Raw genomic sequence first — 24,115 nt, 5'->3', positions numbered from 1 at the left:
CTTACACGGGAGCTGTGGTATAACGTGAAGTAAAGCACTCAAAGCTGCCTACCTTCCTCACAGCGGAAGTCAGGCAGAGCCACATCCTGGAGCGGGATCTCCTTCAGGAAGGCAGGACGCTGGCAGCGAGGGTTACCTGTTACAATCTTCCTGCTCCTCAGCCAATCACCTAGCCAGGCCAGCCGACAGTCACAGTTGAAGGAGTTGGCCAGTAAGTTACTGGGAGAGAGTGAGAATAAAACAGACTGTGAGTGTCAGGGTTCCTGGGTCGGTGACCTAGTGTTTTCAGTTCACACTCACTGTTTATCTACTGCCTGTTCCACTTCCTGTTTTATTGTGTTAGCCTTGGTCTGTGTGTATTATGTTCAATCCTCTTCCCATTATCATTAGTTCATTATGTTCAGCTGTGTACTCACCGGTCCCTCATTATCATCATTATCACCAGTCTGTGTATTTAAGCCCTCTGTTCTACCCATTCAGTGTCGGGTCATTGATGATGTTGTTTCTGTCGTGTGTTCCGTCCAGCCAGCCAGCCCGCTAAGTCCAGCCAGCCATCCATCCTATCATCTGTTGTCTACATATTCAATAAACCTCGTTCTGCACCACGAGTCCTGCATGTGGGTCATCCCTTCCTCGCCTCCGCACACGAGCCCTGACAGAATGACCCGACCCGTGCCAAGAAGACACGCTTTTGACCCAGCGGACTCGGACCTCTACGAGCGGCAGGAGGTAGCGCTCTCCTTGTGGGCTGAAAAACTCAAGGAGAGACAGCGGCTCTTCGCGGAGCGAGAGCACGTCTTCGAGGGCACTCGCTTGGCTCTGGGCGGGCCTCGGAGACGCCGCGTTCCCCCACCTGCTGCCTCACCTGCACCGGAGCATCTGCCGCGGAGAGTGGACGTTTCACGCCGCGCTTCGGCCGCTCCCTCTCTCGCCACTCCGCTCCACGCTCACACATCACCTGCCTCATTCACCGGACCTTCAACCTCGCCACGGCACAGCGGCTCCGTCTTCCACCTCGGCTCAACAGAGGCTCCCGTGCCAGAGGCTCGGACGTGTACCCCGCCCGCTTCCTCCTCCCGGAGAAATCGGCGCACACGCCGCCATAAAACGGACCACTTTCAGCCACTCCCGATGATGAGCTCCAGTGACTGTTTTTCGCACTCACCATCTGATTATTCACTCAAAACGCACAATAACCCCATCTCTGATTCGTGAGATGTTTCCCTCCTGGAAGATTCTGTGGACTGGGAAGATTTGTTCTGCTCTGCTCTCCCAAAGACTGTAAATAGTGGTGGCAGGAAAACCAGAACAATCCCCAATAAACCTGCTAACATCACACACCCAGTCATTATCTCCACTCCCGTCAGTCAGTCTACCCCCACACCAGTGCCAGCTCCCAGGAGGAGGGCAGCTGCGACCCAGTCTACTGCCACACCCGCTTCGGTTTCTCGAGTGGGGGTGACTGGTGTCCAGCCACCTCCCGTGCCTGTCCCAGCACCTAGGCTGAGGACGGCCAGGATCCAGCCTGACCCCCCCTAGAGACTCAGCTGAGGCTCTCCAGCCAGTGCCCTCACGCTCTGGAGGCACGGAAGAGCTAATCAGTCCACCACTTCATCCACCTCCTGACCCAGCCTTTCACGCACTAGCTTTATCCCTGGTTAGGCTGGCTGAAGTGTCCCCTGCTCAGCCTTACTAGCTCAGGCTGTAGCTTTATCTCCCTCATTAGCTCAGTCTGTAGCCCAGCCATTAGCCACACCAACCTCAGCTCCGTCGTCAGCCTCACCTGCTGTTCAGCTTCCAGCCCCGTCAGTTCACTCACCTGCTCTCCAGTCCGCTCCTGTCCAGTCACCCGTAGCTCAGTCTCCTGTCCAGTCACCCGTAGCTCAGTCTCCTGTCCAGTCACCCGTAGCTCAGTCTCCTGTCCAGTCACCCACCAGTAGTCCAGTCGCCTCCTGTCCACCCACCAGTAGTCCAGTCGCCTCCTGTCCACCCACCAGTAGTCCAGTCGCCTCCTGTCCACCCACCAGTAGTCCAGTCGCCCGTCCACCCACCAGTAGTCCAGTCGCCTCCTGTCCACCCACCAGTAGTCCAGTCGCCTCCTGTCCACCCACCAGTAGTCCAGTCGCCCGTCCACCCACCAGTAGTCCAGTCGCCCGTCCACCCACCAGTAGTCCAGTCGCCCGTCCACCAACCTGTTCAGTACCCAGAGCCTGCTGTGAGCTACCCTGCTGCTCAGCCAGGGGTTTCCGCACCCGCTGGCCCGGCCGCTCCTCAGCCAGGGGTTTCCGCACCCGCTGGCCCGGCCGCTCCTCAGCCAGGGGTTTCCGCACCAGCTGGCCCGGCCGCTCCTCAGCCAGGGGTTTCCGCACCCGCTGGCCCTGTCCTGTGTGTGCCAGGGGCTCCAGTGCCCACTGGTTCTGAGACCGTTTTCGCTGGAGGGCCCGAGGAGCCCGTCCGGCAACCTTCCTCGTCAGCTGGGGGTTCAGGAGAACCGCACCAGCCTCATGCCTCGTCAGCTGGAGGGCCCGAGGAGCCCGTCCGGCAACCTTCCTCGTCAGCTGGGGGTTCAGGAGAACCGCACCAGCCTCATGCCTCGTCGGCTGGAGGGCCCGAGGAGCCCGTCCGGCAACCTTCCTCGTCAGCTGGGGGTTCAGGAGAACCGCACCAGCCTCATGCCTCGTCGGCTGGAGGGCCCGAGGAGCCCGTCCGGCAACCTTCCTCGTCAGCTGGGGGTTCAGGAGAACCGCACCAGCCTCATGCCTCGTCGGCTGGAGGGCCCGAGGAGCCCGTCCGGCAACCTTCTTCGTCAACTGGGGGTTCAGGGGAACCGCACCAGCCTCATGCCTCGCTGTCACCTAGCTCTGCTTCTGCCTCGCCTGGTCCGGCCTCAGACCCTGCCTCGCCTGGCCCGGCCTCAGACCCTGCCTCTGCCTCGCCTGGCCCGGCCTCAGACCCTGCCTCTGCCTCGCCTGGCCCGGCCTCAGACCCTGCCTCTGCCTCGCCTGGCCCGGCCTCAGACCCTGCCTCTGCCTCGCCTGGCCCGGCCTCAGACCCTGCCTCTGCCTCGCCTGGCCCGGCCTCAGACCCTGCCTCGCCTGGCCCGGCCTCGGAGCCTTCGTCCTCGCCTGGCCCGGCCTCGGAGCCTTCGTCCTCGCCTGGCCCGGCCTCGGAGCCTTCGTCCTCGCCTGGCCCGGCCTCGGAGCCTTCGTCCTCGCCTGGCCCGGCCTCGGAGCCTTCGTCCTCGTCTGGCCTGGCCTCGACTTTGGCTTTTATTTCGCCTGCTGCAGCTCCGGCCTGTGCTTCGCCTGATCCTGCCTCGTCTGGTCCTGTGCCCACCGGGCCATGGCCAGCACGCCTAAAACTGGAGAGCCGCCGTTGCCTTCCGCGCGGCCGGTCCCCGGACCGCCTTCGCCTGAGTGGCCGCCGTTGCCTTCCGCGCGGCCGGCCCCCGGACCGCCTTCGCCTGAGTGGCCGCCGTTGCCTTCCGCGCGGCCGGCCTCCGGACCGCCTTCGCCTGGGTGGCCTCCGGACCGCCTTCGCCTTCGCCTGACTGGCCGCCGTTGCCTTCTGCACTGCCGGCCTCCCGAACTGTGTCCACGTCACCGCCGTTGCCTTCCGCACGGTCGGTCCACCGGAACAGTCTCACCTCGGGCCACGTGGCCGCCCACCCGAACTGTCTCTGTGTGGCCTCCGTCCCTCCGTCCTGGGCCCCCTCCGCCCGCCCTGTTCTGGTTCTTTTTCGTTTGGCCGTTGGGTGCCGGCCTTTGAAGGGGGGGGGTCCTGTCAGGGTTCCTGGGTCGGTGACCCAGTGTTTTCAGTTCACACTCACTGTTTATCTACTGCCTGTTCCACTTCCTGTTTTATTGTGTTAGCCTTGGTCTGTGTGTATTATGTTCAATCCTCTTCCCATTATCATTAGTTCATTATGTTCAGCTGTGTACTCACCGGTCCCTCATTATCATCATTATCACCAGTCTGTGTATTTAAGCCCTCTGTTCTACCCATTCAGTGTCGGGTCATTGATGATGTTGTTTCTGTCGTGTGTTCTGTCCAGTCAGTCAGTTAACCAGCCAGTCTACCAGTCCGCTAAGTCCAGCCAGCCAGCCATCCATCCTATCATCTGTTGTCTACATATTCAATAAACCTCGTTCTGCACCACGAGTCCTGCATGTGGGTCATCCCTTCCTCGCCTCCGCACACGAGCCCTGACAGTGAGAGCAATAAAACCTAAAATTAAAGCTAGGCGTGTGAGTGTGGCAGGATCTTACAGAGTGGACAGAGTCTGGAGGGTGTCGAAGGCTCCGGGTGTGATTGTGGTCAGCTGGTTGTCATACAGAGACAACAGACGGACGTTGTGAAGCCCTGTGAAGCTGTCATTGTGGATACAGCTGATCTTGTTGTTTCTCAACATCCTGATGACAAAAGAAATACACATTAATAAAAAAAAACATCAGAAACTTTTCCAAATATGGACAAGTATGGGGTTGTGACTCACAACATTCGCAGTCCCTCAAGGCCACGGAACATCCCACTTCGAACCGAGTCCATCTGATTGGCTGTGAGGTGAAGCTCATTGACAGAGGACGCGCCTTCAAATGCCCCATCCTCAATCTCTGTGATCTTGTTGTTGCTGAGGTTACTGTGTGTTTGTGGGGGGAGAAAGAAAGCATGTCGGAGAATTAAAAGCAGCACTTACTCTTTAGAGAGTGACTGCTGAAAGGTAAGAGGATTTCTACTTACATTTTCTTCAGCTGGGAAAGGTTCTTAAAAGCTCCAGTTGCTTCTAGAGTTGTAATCTCATTGTTGTTAAGGCGGCTAGTGGGAATAAGATTGAAAGGTTTAATCATTCAGACGGAAAAATCCATTCAAATTCTCTTTAGATATTCACTGTGAGTTTTAAAATTTGATTCGTCTACAACTTCAGCACACAAAAGATTCTTCAAATACTTTTTTTTCTTGTTTGCTTACAGTTCGGTGGTGGATGCAGGTATGTGCTCTGGGATTTTGGTGAGCTTAAGGTTGGAGCAGTCCACAACATTCGACTCACAGCGGCACTTGGGAGGACAGACTGGATCACTGTTACATGCATTGTTCAGATGGCTGTCCTCTGTGCCTGAAAAGGAGAAAAAATAGACATTGTTACGGCACAACATATAACACGAGTCATTCTTCCAAACCAGCACAAGTGCCTTCAATCCCATGATGTTCGCAGTCACGCATGCGCCCCCTCAGCAGCTGTGTGTCAGCAGTTTGTCCTGTTGTGACCGAAGAGGAGACTTCCCTACTTTAGGGTACCTTAGGTGCCCTATAGAGCATCCTGCAACCCTCCTACCATTGATAGGAGAAGATGAATGGGTGAGTTACTTTAGAGAGAGGTGATGGAGCATTGGGGTGAAAAGAGAGAGGATTTGGACAGCCAGCTTGAAGCAGATCACCCAAGGGACAGAGAATGAAGGAAGAAAGGAGGATGAGAGAGGCACAGGAAATGACAGGTGGATTTGAAGGAAAGGAGAGAGAGGAAACAGATGCAAAAGGAGGAAAAGAAGAAAGACGAAAGAGAAATGAAAGGTGAGGGGCGGACGTGCAGAGAGACGCCTGTCCTGATAGAGCGAGAATGAGGCAGCGAGGGGAATGTGGGACGTTTTCCTGCACCTCCTCTGTCTATGAATAGATGTTACGTGCCAAAAAGTGTGCTTCAAGTTACATCATGGCTGCTCAATAATGAAAAAGCACTGGGAGCTACTTAGAACAGTGTGTGTTTGTCTGTGAGTGTCTATTGTGCCCCGGTGTGTGTGTGTATGTATGCATTTATATGTGCATTTAGAGCGTATGTGTGTATATGTTCCATTTAGAGGGAAAAAGCCGGAATTTGTTTTAGAGCTTTGTTTTGTGTCCCATTCCCCTTTTGCATGCTCACATCAGTGCACCATTCTGCCTGAGGTTTAGCGATGACGTCAGTGGAACCGCACGGGGCACCCAGACCACAGTCATGAGCAGGAAAACCTCAAACAACCAGGACGAAATCCTACAGTTGAATATCAAAAATCTGTCCAAACAAGACCTAATCCCAAAACCTCATTGCTGACTTTATTAGAATACCTTTGGACAGTGACAAAAAAAAATTCCCAGAAACCACTTCCTCTTGTTGCCTGTGCAAAAAACATTTTTTCTGGAGCTGTGTCACTTCTCAGTGGCTCAGCGGAGCGGAGGGTGCAGACAGACACGGTAATGCTGGTCATTAAGGAACTTTTCCCTCGCTAGGCCAGACACAGGAAAAGGCATTTCCTGCGATGGAGGAAGCAATGAAAATACAGCACAGAGCTTTGATCTCGAGGATGTAGAGGAGCCAGGGGAGATTTCGTGAGCCTGAGTCATCGTCATCGTCACAAGTGCGTGGTGGTGACACTTTTACTGTCAGCAGATTTACACGAAATCAGAGAAAATAGAGGGCAGAGGGATGAGGTTTTTCCCTCTCTGAGGTGCAAAGTGACTCATCGCTGGAGTTGCAGAAGTTCTCATAAATCTCTGCAACTCGGCCCCCATTATCAAAGTTACTGAATTCCCATGCTATCAGTGATTTGGACGTGTGTTTCCATTGTGGAAGCTTTAATTGTTATCAGTCAGGAGAGGGTTAAATTCTTATTAATCACGTTCCGCTTTGATCTTCTTTCTGCTTATATAGGACTCCCATTTGTTCTCTAAGCCAGTGCAAGCTTTATCTCAACTTAGCACACAAAGACACATTAATTTCCACACACGTACACACAGATATACAAGCGTAGACAATGAATCACCCAAGCATATGCAACCCCACTAAGGCACACGCACATACACACACGCAGACTTTGACACACATCACTGCTCCTCCCGGTTATTTTCTTGGAAGTGCTCTTGTTAAGAGGTCCGGAAACATCCGCCGATAGGAATCTCAGTCCTCTGGTGGGCTTTATTTTCTTTAGCTTTTACTGATAGAAAGGACACACTTTCTTTCCCCCTCTGTCTCGCTCCCTCTGCCTCCTTTTCTGTCCCTCTCTGTGACTGACTGTCTGTGCTAATGCCAAAGCAAAGACACATTTCCTTTGGACTATCTGCTGAGACTGTTAGGGAAACAAAGTTGAGAAGAAACAGATGCTCTCACACATATATATCACATTAAAATTCACACATAGGGGCAGTAACTCTTGGGCGCTATTAGGTATTCTCGTGTGCACTTTTATCTTAAGTATCTCAACAAACGGCATATTTTACTTGCCACTTTAAAATTGCCAAGGTTTATTTTTTTGGTTGTTATTTTTGAAACAGCGAAGGGAAAACTGTTGTCCAGACAATATCTTCTTAAGGAAAGGCCTTGCTTATTTCAGCAAGACAATGCCAAAGCAAATTTCGCACAACACTGCCTGCCCTGCTATCCAAATCTATCAACCAGTAAAACATTATGTGCTTTATGAATAATGACAAAGGAGGCCATAACCTGCAGAAATAGTAGATCGGGAAAGAGGAGGGAAACGTTTTGCTTTTAAACCGACAGCGATTGCCGTCTCCAACTGCCAAATGCTTACTGCCTATTTTCAAAAGAGGTGATGCAACACAGTTATAAGTGCTGACTTATTTTGATATTTCAGAGCATGTTGCTAAATCAAATTCAGATTTTTCATAAAAATTGACATTTCCCACACCAAACATTTGGCATTGTTTTCTGTTAATTACATAATTTTAATTGGCAAATCACTGATTCCTACAAGACTTCCACATGAGTTTGGCTAACCTGCATGTTCATATCTAGCATGATCATCTGAACGCTTGCTGTTCTTTCTGACTCAATTATAGCATTTTTAGAAATGATTGCAAATATACAAAAGTAATGCCTGGGCTGTAATAAACTGAATTTTTTTTCCTTTAATTTGTGGAGAACTTTGTTTAAATGAATAGTAAGCAATGGAAAAGTGATGCTGGTAGATGGCTGCAGGTGGAAAATTAGAGAAAAGAGAACGACAATGATAGGGGTGAAGGTTTACAAGCCACTCACCTGGGATGACGTACTGCTCTTTGGCTGTGATGGAGAAAAGAAAGAGGGACGGATGTCAGTGAGACCAGTCTGGTCTGCATAGCTTTGGCACTGCTATGCTTCATATCAGTCATATATAAAGTTTATATATGACGACACATGATTTAAGGTATATGACAATTAAACAGAGAAGCCTAGGACTATCTCTGTGTGGCAATATGGAGACACTAGTAACAATGTAAAAAGGTGGTAAATATTTGGCTGTTGCTAAGGAAGGGTGACATGAGGGGAAAGAAGGAGACGGTGAGAAAGAAGGAAAAAGTCAAAAAGGAAAAAAAAAAAAGAAAGTAAAAACAAAGAGAAAAAACACATGGACTCCCTTCTCTACCAGATCGAGTCAAACAAATGAGTCTATAAAGAAGTGTGAAACCTCAGCAGGTCAGAATGCCAGACAGCGTAGCAAAGTGTGTACACACAATGGTGGGCACACAGTGGAGGGAGTGGGAATGATGGAGTCTGGCTAGTGTCATGAAGAGGAGAGAGAGAATAAGGGGCCATGAAGGAAACATGAGCCCGGTGGGTAGTGAGCAATGAAGAGAGCAAGAGGAGACAGCGGCTGGTAGGGATGGGAGCCTATGACTGGCAAAGGGCAGGGGAATGGTGGGCACAGGCAGAAACTCTAAGCCCTAACACCAGCCTGGACTGGTGATCTCAGCTCACTGCGGTTTGAATGTGAAACCAGACTCACGATGTGGTATTATGCAGGGAAAGTGGAGAAAAAGCAAACAATCCCTCTCTCCTTGGCCCCAAGTTCATCTGGGCAGATATTGATTGAGTAGCAGCAGCACAGCAAATGATAGGCAAAGTAAAACCTTCTGCCGGGACTGATCGCTCATTGAATGCGCTATCATGGAGGGATAAAAGTCACTCTCAGCAGAGAGAAAGACAGAAGGTCAGCGAGGAGCAGCGTGAGACAAGTGGCATAAAAACAACAAAGCCTGTCTGAGAAATAGAGAAGACCAGCAGGGATGAATTTCAGCAGAGTGACACGGAGCCACCGGCCTACCAGAGCAGCGGAACTTCTTGCTCTTTATTTGCCCGATGCGTTTGTTTGCGAGCCGCCGTGGGCTGGCACAGCGGGCGCCGCTCGTCTCGATCGGGTTGGTGCGCAGGTAGTCGGCCAGCCACTTCAGATTACAGTCGCAAATAAATGGGTTCTGGGCCAGGTGACTGGAAAAAAGTTGAGAGGAAAAGACAGAAGAAGAAAGGGAATAAATACATGAAAACTGATGTTCATGTGTGGGCACAGACTCTCACCTGGAACCACAGAAACACATACCTGAGCAATAATTTAAGATTAAGACTTGAAAAACACATTTATTATCCAACCAGACCGTTTCTGTGTCATTTGTTCACTTTGGAAGACATATAATAGAACTAAATAGCGCTCTCTGAGTAGTGTTTTGTAGCGGGAAAAACAATCTATAGCTGATTTTGTTGTTAACTTCGAGCAGCATCCAGCTTACGTAGCCAGTCTGGGGATGCCAGAGACTGGTAGAAACGCTCATTGTGCACTTCCATCCTGTATTTTCAATGCAAGTGTAAAAACAAGCTTGAGACACTTTAATACAGTGCTGTTTTAAGTTTGTGTGTATGTGTGGTGAGACAAGCCATAGCACCATCATCATCACCACTATCAACCTCAACAGGTGTTTCTATGACAATGAGAAAACCTTATGCTGTATATTTTAGATGCCCGTCTGCTGTCTGTATTGATAGCAGTGTTTGTGTTGCCTTGTTGCTTAGGACAGAAAAAAGGAGACATTAATTTCAATGAATTGGTGTTGTCTCCGTAACAGTGGTGGAAAGACTGGGTGTGGTAGATGTGCTGCTTTTGATCTCTATCTAGCTGGAGAAGCTGTGTGTGTGTGTGTGTGTGTGTGTGTGTGTGTGTGTGTGTGTGTGTGTGTGTGTGTGTGTGTGTGTGTGTGTGTGTGTGTGTGTCTGGGTGTTTGTGACGATGATAGATTTACTCACCTCTCTACCTCGTGATTCCATTCCTGTGTTATTACACAGACTTGCAAGTAAACAACTCCTGTGTTGGCTCATGTTTTATGGTAACGGATCAGCATATGTCAGAGCGTGTACAGCAGCGTGTGTGTGTTTCAGTGTGTGTGTGTTTCACTCACAGGGTCTGTATTGCTCGTAGTGAAGTGAAGGTGCCCTTGGCGAGGGTTTGGATCTTGTTGTCATAGAGCGATAGCAGCGAGAGATTCTGCAGGTCCTGGAAGGCGTTGGCACGAACGCAGTGAATCTTATTGGCATTCAGCAACCTGAGAGAAGGGGGAAGAAAAGAAAAGTAGAAAAAAAGGAGGGAGGGAAGAAGGAAAAAGCAACTTGTCAGAATTTTTTTATGTATTCATTCATTATACATTCCATCTAGAAAACTATGCATAGGAACAAAGTTTATTTGAAGGTTATGACTTCTTTACTGAGTAGGAGTACAGGGTGCCTGGTATTGAATATATGCCCGCAGAGTGTCTTGTGTGTGTGTGTGTCTGTGTGTGTGTATGTCTTTGTAATCCACTTACAGAAGTTGTAATGCATAAAGGCCGTCAAACACCCCCTTAGGCAGGTCGGTGATCTTATTTCCATACAGCACTCTGCAAAATCACAACACAGACTCGCTTTAGTCAGAATATGACAGCCCACTGGCTCCTCATGCACAAGCTCAGCTCGGGGCTACTTACAAGGAGTTGAGGGACCGCAGCCCCTGGAAGGCATCAGGAGCTATCTCTGAGATCTGGTTGTTGCTCAGATCTCTGTGTTGGAGAAGAACACATTAAAATTAGTCAAGGAATTTGAGAATTTGGGAAAAAGGCCAGTTTCCTCTTTTTATGAAAAGCCTGACTCCTTTGAAGGTGGGGCGGATGCATGGCCCCTGCTTCTCGCTGGCATCAAATATAAGCAAACGTACTGCGAGCTGGATGAGGATGACTTCCAGCTTTCTCCCATATTTAATGGTGCGTCTCTTCAAGGGAGCCTTGGAGCCAATCAAAACATTTACTTTAATTATTAGTGGCAAACAACCATTCTTCTGCTGCGTTGCTATGTGTGCATGTGCATGTGTGTGTGTGTGTGTGAGAGAAAGAAAAATTAAAAAAATGTGATGCAGGGCCAAAATCCAAAGTGAAATACGGTAGACTGCCTCTGAACATAGCTGTTGCTAATAGGATCCACAGGCCTCTCCCCACAGGATAACCACTAAGCCCGTGTGTCTATGTGTTTATGTGCGTGCATGTCTGTGTGAATAAATGCAACAGTAAACGAGGAACAGTGGGACAGAAAGGGAGAAAGACAGATGGAGAGACAGAGTTAATGGAGTATGTGGACTGAACTCGAGTCGACTGGATACCTTTGAAGGGAAATCATCATGTGGTGAAGAAGAGGGATATTTTCTCATTTGGGGGTAACAGTTAAATAAGTGGCCATTTGTCTTTTTGCAAAGGACTGAGGTTTCCTGGAAATGAAAACGCAGCAAAGGAGCCAACATGTGCACTGGTGTGTGTCTGTAAACTCAGACACTAGCGTGTTTACGCATGTGGCGGTGAGTGAGGCCGCTTACTGCATCCCTGTCTAAAGGGATGGTTCATGTGTAGGTCATTCAAACTGGGACAAGGTGAGAGAGAATGTGTGGGGTTGACATTTACTGGAAGAAAAGGACATGCAGGGTCAGCACAAGCGGTGCACAAACCACGAATAGCAAACGCTCAGACAAGTGCACAATAGCCTTTAAAAAACTTTTACTCAGCTGATTTTGCCTCTTAATTAAATATTGAACCTCTCTGAGTGAGTCATTTTTCAGAAAGCCCGGTTAAGATTATATGATGAATCTGAAGAGACATTCATCATAATGTATAGATGCTGTCTGCATACTGTGTGCTCAGGGTGTAGGACATAGGACTGGCCTAGCCATTACGACTATATAGCCAGCTGAATCAATAGAGCCTCTAGGGTCAACAAAGATACGTGACCATGCATTGTTGTTGCTAAAAGCAGAATGAGCAGCAGTAGCAGGTCATGTATGTTAAGAAGAACAGATCAAGACCACTGATTTAGATACATTTTGTCTCTGTTTTTGAGGCGTTCAGATTGGGTTTGGCACCTCTAGAAAAATCAGATAAATATGCCACAAATAGGGATGGCTGTAACTCAGGAGGTAGAGCAGGTCATCAGCTAATCGCAAGGTTGGTGGTTGGGTGCTCCACTCTCCCATCTTTAGCATCCTTGGGCAAGATACTGAAGATCAAGCTGTGTCCAGTGGAGTACAAATGTATAGTTATAGAGATGCATACCGCATTCGCTTGTTTGAATGAGCTATGTTGTACAAAGTGCATGAGTAGAAAAGCACTATATAAGTACCATTAATTTCCTGTAAGTCTGAGCTTAGAGTAGGGTCTCTTGTGCTTGTGAATCGCTTTGAACTGCATTTGATTTGTTTGAGAATGACTCTGTCATTAAATCTTCAGTGATTAGTTGCTTGAATAGGATGTAAGTTGCTTCATTTGTTGCATTTCTGTACAAGGTTCAAGTTTTTATGCACTTGTTGCATTTGTAATTCAACAAAAACCCCTGCTTTAATTTCTATGTATATCTTTAAATGGTTGTAACAATATTCAGTTAAACATAATGACTTTTCTTGTTGCTAATCTTACTGTTAATGCAATGCCTTTTTAGTTTAAGGGATTTATTCAAGTTTAACATAGACATTGGACACACCGGATAGTCTGGTTTGTCATTGCTGACATTTTTTCCAATATATATAGTATAGCCTCAAACAAAAAAACTAATTAATTTTAGTATAAAATATAAAATATTTTGGGGATTACCTTGGAGCTACATTAAGACAGCAGCTGCTTTGCTCTGTCTACTGCTCTCTGTTCACCTCATCTGAACTTCAAACTGTCCCCGGGGCTGGATGATAAAACCGTGAGAATTCCTTTAAGAAGGACAGAAAAACTCCCTGACCTCCGGTTTCCTCCATCTCCCCGCTGCTATGTCAGTCAGATCTGGTGGTGTTGGAGGTATGGGTTTGGCTGCCTGGTTGTGTGCTGGCTAGTTGGCCGGACAGCTGGCTCAACGGGTGAAAAACCACTCCGTGTTTAACTGCCCGCCTGTCACTGTTCAGAGAACGAAGCCTCAGCCCTCATTCCAACACACTCTCTGTCCCCTCATCATCATCGTCCCAGCCGGTGGTTTGCAGTTTGCCCATGCAGGCACACAACACACACACTCAGACTGGACACAACACTAACCAGGGGAATACCAGTATATAGCACTGAAAAATGAGAGCTGTTATTACGCTCATGTAGGATGTGAGTGCTTGCTTTCCATGCCACCACTAGTCTGAGAACAAGAATTTGTTCTTAAGGCACAGACAAAATAAATACTTCATGCTCCCTGGATGTGGAATGAGAAGACCGCCAATTGTCGCTTCTTTTTCCAGCCCTAAACTTCTCGTTCTCATCTGTATTATTTAGCCCTGAGGGTGAGTGTACTGATGTACTTACATCCTACGCAGTTTCTTGTAGGGAGAGAAGGCTCCGGGTGGAACAGACTTAATCCCATTCTGCTCCAGACGTCTGAGAGGAGAGAAGTGGAGAGGAGAGGAGAAGAAGATATAGTGTTATTTAAACAAACAATAGAGTTCTCCATGTTAACAGAGTTGAGTAATCACCTCTGACCCTTAGTGATTGGCCTGATTATATTAGTGGAGATCTATTCCCCAGCTGTAATAGGTCCAGGCATGTTGGAGTCATAACATCATCAGAACCAATAAACAGTGTGAATGCTAAAGTGCTGAGGAATAGGACTGGAGGGGAAAATGCTCGGTCTTGGTTTGTGTGAGAGTGTTAAGGCCTTTTTTTTTTTTAAACTAAAAGTCATATTTCTTTGTGAGATAGCATTTACAGTTTCCAGCACTTATGTTCTCATATGAGATCCTGAGATCAATAATGATCTCACTTGTTCTTGTTAAATTCGCTGTTATCCTCAGGGTGTCTGCAAAGTGTCTACTGAAACCTTTGCAGCAGGGTGAAATATTGCTTCTTTGAGTTTACTTTTTCCTCTGAGCCTAAGAGCTGCTGAAGTAAAGTTGACAAGGAAAGCGCTCGGGAAACAAAATCTTACCATAAAACAACTGTCAAAGAATGAAATTAATACACAGACAAACATACACTTGGGCATGTAGTACAGAGCAGTAACCGACTCTAATCAGTCTCAGATGTGCCCAGGCAAATAGACATCCCATTAGAGCGGGTATGCATATGTGCGTTTCAAACTGCTACTTGGGACCCAGACCAATTCCCTTGTGTAACTGGCAGAGGGCTGTTTATCTGCAGGTCAGTTCACAGCTTTTAAAACTGTCCTTACCAAGGCTTAGCAGGGCCCAGAGGGAGCCAGCTGCAAGCCTGTCTGGTTGGTCTACCATTCTGCCTCCCAGCAGAGGGACTGGCTGCAGACCATGAGGCATGGGCCTGCGGTGGGCGGGCGGTTACGGCAGAATCTAAAAATCATTAAGATGCTATTTGTCACCGCAGGGAAATGAGAAATATTTTAAAATCTGCAAAACTCTTTGGCCAAAGGATGGCTGTTGATAGATTTAACCATCACCTTCTTAAGTATGTGACTTCTTGGCGTGCAACCATTTCCACAGGATTTAATTACTCCGTTAGAGGCATTTCAGATTTACTACATGCCTCTTAGGCCTTCTGCATGACTATGTTTATTTCTATCCATGGGGGGTAAATGTTTTGTTGGGACATTAGCCACAACAGTTAACAGTTTGGGGTTTCCACATTTTTTTTTATTTTTTATTTTTTTGGTAATCAAGAATCTTTCCCCTTCAAAAGGAGTGGCCTTTAAGGAGAGATATAGAAATCCAACTGACATTCTCAGGATAGCAGTGATTCCAGACCACAGATTCCTGTGGTGGACATGCTCTCTCTGTCTGTTTTTGTCTGAATGTCCCAGCGAGTCTGTGGATTTAGAGAGGAGTGACAGCACTGTGGTTCCTCTGCCCTCACCATGCGGCAGAGTGGTGGGCCAAGTGGCTTTAGCGCCTTCTCTCATCAACCAGTCTGTCTGACTGGTCCAAACCAGTCTGGCACTCTACATGATGTTTGTATGTGTATGTATACGTCTGCTGTGTATAAGCATGCCTACATGCTGTGGTATCCCGGTGTGTTTCTCTGAGCCAGACAAGGATATACACACACTGCCTGCCTGACAACTTTTAAGCTCTCACATTGTCACTCCTTCCAGATCAATATGTGGAAGCGACTTAATCCCTGCAATCAACACAGGAGCTACTCCGTCCAATTGGCAGACAGGAAAAAAATAAGATAGAATCTCTCAGAGTTGCCAGTGGACCGACGATCAATGGTTTGCATCCAATTTATCAGGCTCAACATTTGTATGTGTGTCTGAGTGTGTGTGTGTTCTCTTGTTTGTATCAGTCTAATCAATGTTCTTCATCCTTTTCATTAGGGCCTGGGCATGGTTTTCATTAAGGGGAAACACATTATGCCTTTGGGTATTCACCCAGTGAGTGCGTGAGTAAGAAGTAGATGGCAGAGCCATAGCGGTGTGGATGAAAGGCAGGGGGGAGAATTTTATGGCAGCATTCACTCATTGCAGACGGGGACTATGGCGCATAATAATCTGTTGTGGTAGCGTTCAGGCTAACTGGGCCTGGTTTCACAAGACAGAGGACCAGAAACCAGCTCACATCCTCGGCAGCCATAAACACAACACTGGCATTCATTAGGGTAAAACGGGGCAGAGAGGTTCGCAATCCTCCGATTTGTACATAATGAGAGCAGCATGCGTGTGTGTTCGTGAGTTACAGAGGGCCTCATTAACAAGGTATTAGGCTAGCCTTGATATCTAGCAGCCGCCCTTGCTGTAATTGCAACTGATTTTATAATGAACTTCAAGCACAGATCAAACCTGCTGCACCAAGTTACAGAACGGACCAGCGCCTCAACCCCCTCTTTTTTAGTTATTCGGCGTTGATTTGTTTCCTTGAAATCCGGCAATGGGGGGAGACAGGGAGGGAGGACAGAGTGAAATGTAGTGATAAAAAAAATGAAGAGAGGAGGAGACACGGGTACAGGAAAGAAAATTGTGGGAATTAAACCTGTAAGGTAAGGCCCTGGTGGGCAGGACAGAATAGGCATAATATAACAGAGTGATTTACCTTTGTGGTCTTGCAAAAGATGAGTCAGAGCATAGTAGAGTTTATTAGCAGAACACAGTAAAGCACCAATTAGATGTGAAGGGCAGGGAAGGTTTTAACATGGCCTAACCCATCTGCTATCCAGATAGACTCCACTCTCTATAAAACGTGCATGATAGAGCTATCCTTCAGAAGCTTCCCTGGTCACCCATTAGTGCAGCTCACTGGTTATTAGTCTCATAGATCATATTAGTGTGTATGATATCCCACTTGTGGAACATTACAACTGGAGGGCATGCTGAGGAGGTCTACAAACCATAAAACATTGCAAAACTGCATCTCAATTTTTCCATGTTTTACAGTTTGTAGACCAGGACTAAAGATCAGGCTGAATTAATTATATCCCAAAAGTAAAAATGCAAGATGCCTGAAGCCTAGCTTTTAGAAATGTCTCTGTATTTCTTGGGTGGTCATTTAATTAGAGAAGAACAAGAAGTGTGGACCAGCATGTCCAAATTAGGAAATTCAGAACGCCACTGCACTAGAAATGGGTCAGGGTTGTTGGGGAACATGGGATCTGTGACTTCCATGGTAGCTGGGTATTTATAAACAGACCCCATGGGGAGGAGGAGACCTAGAAACTTGCTGTGTCCTCCTAACGACACACATGCTCCTTGGAAGAACATGCAATGCGACCGCTGGCTTCCTCCCTTCATCCTCCTTTTTTTCTCACCATGCATAAATCACAAAGTTGCAGTGCCATTTCATGCAGATTTCTGCGAGTGGCATGAAAGCCCGATAAAGAGAACTAAAAAAGACTCGTTTGAAAAGTTTAGCCATGCATTCCTAGGAATTACAGTATCCTGGGCCGTAAACAGTTAATACTCAGACAGATGTTGGAGGGCTGATAAACTGAGGGAGGGATGTTAGTAAAGCACTCGCATGTGGTTCACAGCCATCTGAGCTGATAAGAGCATGCAGTTTCAATCTACAGTCGACCGTAAGACTGTATGTGTCGTTCTCAGTGCACAGCAAAATGATGAATGCCCTGCCAGGTGATTCATGCTGAAAAAACTAACCCAGAACAGCATGCGTACATAAAACAAGCATGCTCATATCTCCCCCGGCCTTGTGAAACCCCTACAATTAAAGAAAACGTTGACTGATGCAAAGAGAATTAAATTAAGAATGTTAAGAATTTTTGAGGAGTTTATAATGAATCTTTTCCATGTCAGTCACTCGTCCATGAAAACACTCTGTAAAGAATTATGGACATTTGTGATAGCTGCAGTGCAGCAGTCATGAAAAATGTATATTTCTAAAGTTTTCAGGCGGTATCAGATTTTGCACTTATTATTTTTCAGACACAGATGGTTTTTATTTGAAGACTTTTTTTTCTTTTGTAAAAGCTTTTTTTTGTCACATGTTTGATAAAGAAAGAAGTAGTGCGCTCACATTTCAGCCATGCTCTCAGGCAGGTTTGCTGGGATGGCAGTCAGACCTTTTCCTCTACAGTCCACGATGTTGTTACTGCAGGTACACATGGCAGGACAAGAGCCTCCACCAGTGCTGCAAGGCTGCGGGCTTGAAGACTCCTGGTGTCCTGAAGAGACAATCAGAGGGAAGGATATGCATAAAAGAGAGGAATGTGGAGCTGCTACAGGTGTGTGAGCACAGGTGAATTTGTTGGTTTCAGGATAACAAGATGTAATGGATGTAATTGCTGGAGATCTTTCTGTGGTGACATAAAGCCCCTCATGCTCCTAATTGAGGCTCAAACTCTTATGCGGCTGCTCAAGTCATCAAGCCTTTGTTTTATAAGCTGAATTGCAAATGAACACGCATTCCTAGGGATGAGAAAAACAAATAAAAGAAAAAGACTTACATAGCTTTTAGAATCAGTGGGTAAGAAACTAGGTTATATATCAAAGCAGTGCCGAAGTAGATGTAGGGGAGAGAAAGCGCTTGAATGAGCTGGAGTGGCAATTGAAGGTCTCCCAATAACATCCATTGATCTCTTCGCAAATATTCCTCCTGAGTCTGCGTTCTCTGGGAAGAACTGATGCCATTCTGCACATTCAGCTTTACAACCCCCCACCTCTCCACTTCTAAAAAGCTTCAACTTTTTAATTTGCATACAGAGCACACAACCCGTCATACTGTCTCTAGATACCTGTTCAAATAGCTATGGCACTGTCAACAGTGTGGTGAAGAGCAGGCGCTTGCGCTGGCAGTACAGCGTGTTTGGTGTGTGCGTACAAGATGTGTGTACGCAAGTCTAACCCAGATAAAATGAATAAAACAGACTTTTAAATGGCCTCATTTACACAGCATTACTAATCCAAGTTTCAAACCATGAATATTTGATCGCGTTCCTATCTATCGCTCAGCTTGTGTGGAAAAATGTTGGCGAGAGAGCCAAGTGGGAGTAGACATTCAGCGAGAGGAAGACAGAGTGAGTGATGGTGAAAGTCGGTGACAGAGAAAGCATAACTCCAGAATCATTATGGTTTACCATAAAATTACTGGCGCGAGCGTTTGGACCATTTAGCTAATAAGACATGTTTAAGGTCAGACTTCATACATCTGGTCAATCATAATCAATTACCTGATGGGACGGAATGCTTCGACACATCTGGGAATCAAGTCAGCGATTATCATCGCGAGTGTGACACTGGTACAGTCCCTCAGCACATGCGATATGAGGCACTGTGATCAGAGGACGGCAGAGGTTTGACAGATCTGGGATCAGGTGTAGGGCAGAGAAAAACTCCCTTCTGATCCAACATGGCATATCTGACAGGCCTGGGATCAGGGGGAGTGCAGAGCACAGCTGGAGCGCCCTTAACAATGACAGCTCTGTGACAGGTACACTTGAGGTGAAGCTGTTTGATGTTTGCTCCTCCCCTGTTTTTTTTTTTCCTGCCTATCCCCCATTATCTCTCCAATTCGCCTTCTCTGCTACCCAGTTACCTTCCCATTGCCCTTCTTTTATTTGCTTTCCTTCTTCCAGCAGTTTTCCCCTGCTCCACCTGTACTTTCATACTCCCTTTTAACATCCTCATTTTCAGCCTCTTTATCACTGCAAGCCATTAGCTTCTGTCCATGTGCTCACAAGTCTTGATATTTAACTCCCCTCCATCGCTGGCCTCTTCCCATTTGTCTCCTCTGCAGTTTCCCATTTTTATAGGGTAATTCCTGTTTCTACAAGAGCTGTATTGTATTCAACCCTGAAGCAATTTATTATTAATTATTCATCTCAAACACAATATTTTTACTTTTGTATTATATTGTGAGAGCAGTTATGCGGTAGAATTAGTCATCCATTTTTTGTCATATAGAGCATGATGTTGGCACAAGAACCTTTTAACTTTGGGTTTGATCTGCTGCAAACGATCAAGGGAGTTATGCGTAATGTTTGGTTTGAATAAAACAACACACAGAAAAGCCCATTAAGACAAACGGGAGTAACTGTATCCTAAAGCAGAAACTGACGCTTGTGTAATTGGCTACAGCTAAGGGGAAAAAAGATTTTCAGCCAGATTTCAAACCTAAAAACCTTTTTGAAAGAAACAAAATTGTTTGGAGAACATAAAATGCATCTCACTGCAGAAATTTGTGAGATAACGCAAATGAGTGACTGGTTTTGCACAGGAGTCCCTTCAAGCATTTAGAAAGTTAAAGAAGGAGTGTTTATTCTGCAAATGTTGTTTAAAATCCAATTTTCACCTGGATTTAGTACTTTTTAAATCCGCTTTTCCATTTTTTAAAATCATTAAGTATTGGTATACAGCACACAGCAATGTTTTTTTAAACTATTAAAGAATGACCCCATTTTTAAAGGGGACCGATGATAAATCATTGCCTGGAAAAATATTTTTCCTCAAAGCGAAGCAGTAAATGTGTTACTCTGCTCATTACAGGCAAAAATTTACAATACAGTGGTGCTTTCCAGCCTAAAACTGGGACTGAAAGAAAGTGAGTCATAACACAGGGTGCTGCAGAATTTCATCATATTTCGAATCGATGAATAACACACTGTACCCCGTTTTCCTTCTCCTGCCTCTCATAACAGCAACACGCCTCGCTTCTCCATCTTCTTTTCTTCCAACACAGCGCCACCCCGCCCCAAATCCCCCGCAGGTGGCCTGGCCTGGTCACAGCTCACACTAAATACACGCACAACCACACAGTGCTGAACATCAAAAATACTAAAAAAAACCCAAAAAACAGGAGTATGTGTGTATATGCATGTGCCAGCGAGCCAGTCCCTAATGAGTCCTTCACTGGGAGTTCAACTTCTGGTCACTCATCCTCTCAAGAAGAAACTGTTAGTATGTGTTTGTGTGTGTGCATCACTGTGTACTTACACACACAAATACATAGTAGCGGCAGATTTCCTGCTGGTGTTAGCAGGGACAAAAACGATCAGCTATTGACACTCTCAAAAAAAAAAAAAAATCAATGTTTGTCTGTCTACAACACTCCTAACTTTTTTAGGTATTTTTACACAACAGCAGCTTATATGTATGCTACATGAACTACAGCTCTCCATCATTCGAAACCTCAACTTTCTGTATCAGTATCCTATCAGAAACCAAATTTCCCTGACACCCCCTGCTCCCCTTTCGTATCTGGAATCGTTACACTCCCACGCTTTGAGTCTCTTTCCCTGGGCGATGAATAGTTAATGATCTGTGCTGTCACGCCGTATGGCTGCGTAAAAATCACAACCCATGGAGAGAGAGAGACAGAGAGAGGTACACACACACACAAACGTAGACACAAACACCCCTCGCAGCTGGCGTTGCAAGTGAGATGGCCTTGTGGGGAGTGGAGGTTCTCATGCTGTTTTTCCATTGTCCGGATATGATAACCCCAATGCACGGCATGACACACCCACATGCACATGCTCTCTCTGTCTCTCACACACACACGTGCACGCGCACGCACACACATGCGCACACACCGCAAAAGAAATAGTGATTTCAAAACCACGGTTATCCTTGTGCTAGAAGGTGAGAAGCTATAAATAATGACAAATTGAGGAGAGAGGGTCTACTGTCAATGGGGGCAGCCATCGCTCCAGCTGTGCGCTGGGCATTTTCCTTGCAACAGCGCCAGCTCCTCAAGAGGTGGGCACTCATGCAAAGGCCAGAAGAGAGCATGGGGTTGCCAGGTTATCATGTGGCTGCCAGGTGAATACACACTGAAACAAAAACACAGGAAGTACTTCCTGTGTTTTTGTGTCAGTGTGACCAGGGGACCGTAAAAGATTTACTCCACAGGGAGACGTTGTCATAAAGAACCATTTTGTTTGCTGCCTTTTGCACAAAAAAAACTTTTATAAAATGCATTGTTTGCTGGTCAAAAGTTTATTGTAAATGTATCTTACCTGAGCAGCTGAATTCATGCTTCTGTACTTCTGCCACATTAAGTCCTCTGAGCTCAGGAGGGGCAGTGCATTGTGTGAATAAGCCAATTGTAGGCCTCTGCCTGAGCCACTGGGCCAACCACGCCAGGTGACAGTCACAGTTCAGATTGTTCGAGTGGAGACGGCTGTTAAATGAGAGGGGGAAAAAAAAGAAAAGTTGATTGATTGAAGAAGTTTTCCTTTTCTGTCTAAAATACCACAAGCTGAAGACATAAATAGCATAAAACGTGTCTATTCTTTCCTACAACTCATCACATCCAATCCCTGTGGCAAAACACAAATGATACGCTGCACGGATGATTATAAATGACACTTTCTAAAAAAGAGGAACACTAAAGAGGTCTTTTCTAAACCTACTCCAAACACTGCATTCCTGCAGTGCTGTGCCTGTCCAGAATAACTCTTGCCGTGGTGAGGTGGACCTCTGGAGCATGTGTGTTAACTCGCAAATCCATGTGTGCAGACGCATGGTGTGCACACAAACAGAAAAGCCATATAATACTACCCCACTGGGAGCCTAAAATGTCACCGCAAGAGCAGTGGAGTCACGGTCCAGAGTTTCAGCAGGCATAATTGTTTTAATTTGTGCATAATTTCAGATTTAGTAATCACATACAATGCACAATACACAATAGACTTGTGGGGCTATTTGTGTCTATCTGGGCCAGTTGTTGTCTTTAGATGGAGGGAATAATGGCCCCTGGCATTGCTACAGACCCTTCTGTGGTACTCTGTGGTTATGGCTGCCACCCAACATTGACTGGAATGACAGAACCTGTCTACTCCCATTGAAATCACACAGGACTCAGCCCTTTCTCTGCTTTGCCTGTTTGTGTGTGGAATATTGTTTTATTTTTATGGGAAATATCTCCGGATCAGTAGAAAAGTGGTGGGATTTGTGAGACTTACAAAGTCCGTAGTTTGGGCATGTGGTTGAAGCTAGAGACGGGGATGCTGCTGATGTTGTTGTTGTTCAGCGTTCTGTGAAAAAGAAAACAAGATTTTAGCATCGGTAAACTTTTTGGAATCAGTTCTCTTTGAAACTCTCCCCGTCTCTCTTTCTTCTCGTGGCCTATCAGGAATCTAGCACCTTATTCCTCGCAGATGCAGACATTCATGCATGCAAATATGCACAGGCAAGCTCACAGTCATGATCACACCACTTTCATCGAACTCTGGGCATCAGCTGCAGAAAGAGAATCGGGTCATTTCAATCAGCCTAATAACCCTTTGCAATATTTCAACCTGCTACCCCCTTTCAACGCAAGCTGTCCTCCTCCCCCCACGAAACCTATAAATACAGACCCTATCAAAACAACCCCCTATCCCTGCTTGTACCACTGTGACAACCCTACGACTATTTCCTCCATGTCATGACAGCAGCTGTCACTTTTTTCAAACCCTTCATACACAAACACACATGCAAAACAGCCTTTCACTATCAAAATAGCAAGCCTGTCAAAGTGCCCTCGTCCCCCTGCCTGAACTGTAAGTCTAAATTGTTTCAGGTGGAGAGCTCTAACAGAGACCGCTTGGACACTTTAGACAAGGGATGATTAATTGAATGTTCAAAAACTGCTAAGCATGGTCACCAATGCATGGAGGATTGAGTGCTAACTTGAATAGGATTCTTTTTTTTTTTTTTTTTTGTAAAATGGTAGGAACCCCCAAATGTCAGATGGCCTGCCCAGAAGTGGGTGATGTGTAGATGGAGGTGAAGTGGTGGGCAGGTGGGGGGTGTTAATGTGATCGAAGGGAACACTGCTGTCAACTGTGACTTAATGGAGCTTGGTCTCCATGATGCTGGCCCCCCTCGTGAGGCCCACAGGGGGGTATTTTGGTATAAGCCAGGCCTGTGCTTTGTTAGTTATGCTTATTAGCGAGGCCAAAACAATGTCTTAATTTAACTAAGTGCTTTAATGGAACAATAGAGGGCTGGGTTGGATGAATAGCATCACTTCAGATACTTACAGCACTTCCAAGCCTCTCAGAGCTCTGAAGGCTCCGTCCTCTATGCAGCTGATGTGGTTTTTATCCAGCTGGCTGCAGATCACACACAAGAGAGAGCCTTTGTTACACGAGGCACATACAGTAAACAATCTTTCCGCCTCCCTATAGGCTATTTGTAATCATGGGTACAGTGAGCAGAACACTGATGGATTGTGGTAAATCAATACTGGTTTAGTCATCTCAGCTCTTGTAACCCCAAGAGTAGCACTTCACTAATTGTTTATCTGCATCGATACACCTCATAAATCTACAGTATGTGTCCGTGCGAAGATGCAAATCAGTGTTGCTACAAGACGCCTTTGGGGAGCTCTGTGTGTGTGTGTGTGTGTGTGTGTGTGTGTGTGTGTGTGTGTGTGTGTGTGTGAGCGTGTGTGAGGTAGTTAGTCTACTTAATCAGTGTGATGCACAGTCTGCTGGAATTACACAT

At 46.6% G+C, this 24,115-nt stretch overlaps 1 protein-coding gene across 5 annotated transcripts in view; it reads right to left on the bottom strand.

Moving 5' to 3' along the window:
* The window catches only part of slit1a (slit homolog 1a (Drosophila)), an 84,159-nt gene that overhangs the window by 12,331 nt on the left and 47,713 nt on the right, over positions 1–24,115 (bottom strand). For 3 of the 5 annotated variants that reach the window (XM_026189268.1, XM_026189270.1, XM_026189272.1), the window contains exons 6-20: positions 23,650–23,721; positions 22,588–22,659; positions 21,640–21,803; positions 17,700–17,847; positions 13,576–13,647; positions 10,756–10,827; positions 10,597–10,668; positions 10,195–10,338; positions 9,072–9,235; positions 8,027–8,050; positions 4,969–5,113; positions 4,741–4,815; positions 4,496–4,639; positions 4,269–4,412; positions 53–219 (exon numbers count right to left, since the gene is read on the bottom strand). In XM_026189268.1, coding sequence (XP_026045053.1) covers positions 53–219; positions 4,269–4,412; positions 4,496–4,639; positions 4,741–4,815; positions 4,969–5,113; positions 8,027–8,050; positions 9,072–9,235; positions 10,195–10,338; positions 10,597–10,668; positions 10,756–10,827; positions 13,576–13,647; positions 17,700–17,847; positions 21,640–21,803; positions 22,588–22,659; positions 23,650–23,721 — 1,679 coding nt within the window. The remainder of the gene's footprint in view (positions 1–52; positions 220–4,268; positions 4,413–4,495; positions 4,640–4,740; positions 4,816–4,968; positions 5,114–8,026; positions 8,051–9,071; positions 9,236–10,194; positions 10,339–10,596; positions 10,669–10,755; positions 10,828–13,575; positions 13,648–17,699; positions 17,848–21,639; positions 21,804–22,587; positions 22,660–23,649; positions 23,722–24,115) is intronic. The other 2 variants (XM_026189269.1, XM_026189271.1) reach the window with 1 other exon arrangement.

Source organism: Astatotilapia calliptera, chromosome 13 (assembly GCF_900246225.1).
Source record: "Astatotilapia calliptera chromosome 13, fAstCal1.2, whole genome shotgun sequence".
NCBI lineage: Eukaryota > Metazoa > Chordata > Actinopteri > Cichliformes > Cichlidae > Astatotilapia > Astatotilapia calliptera.
This window is presented reverse-complemented; position numbering and strand designations above follow the sequence as displayed.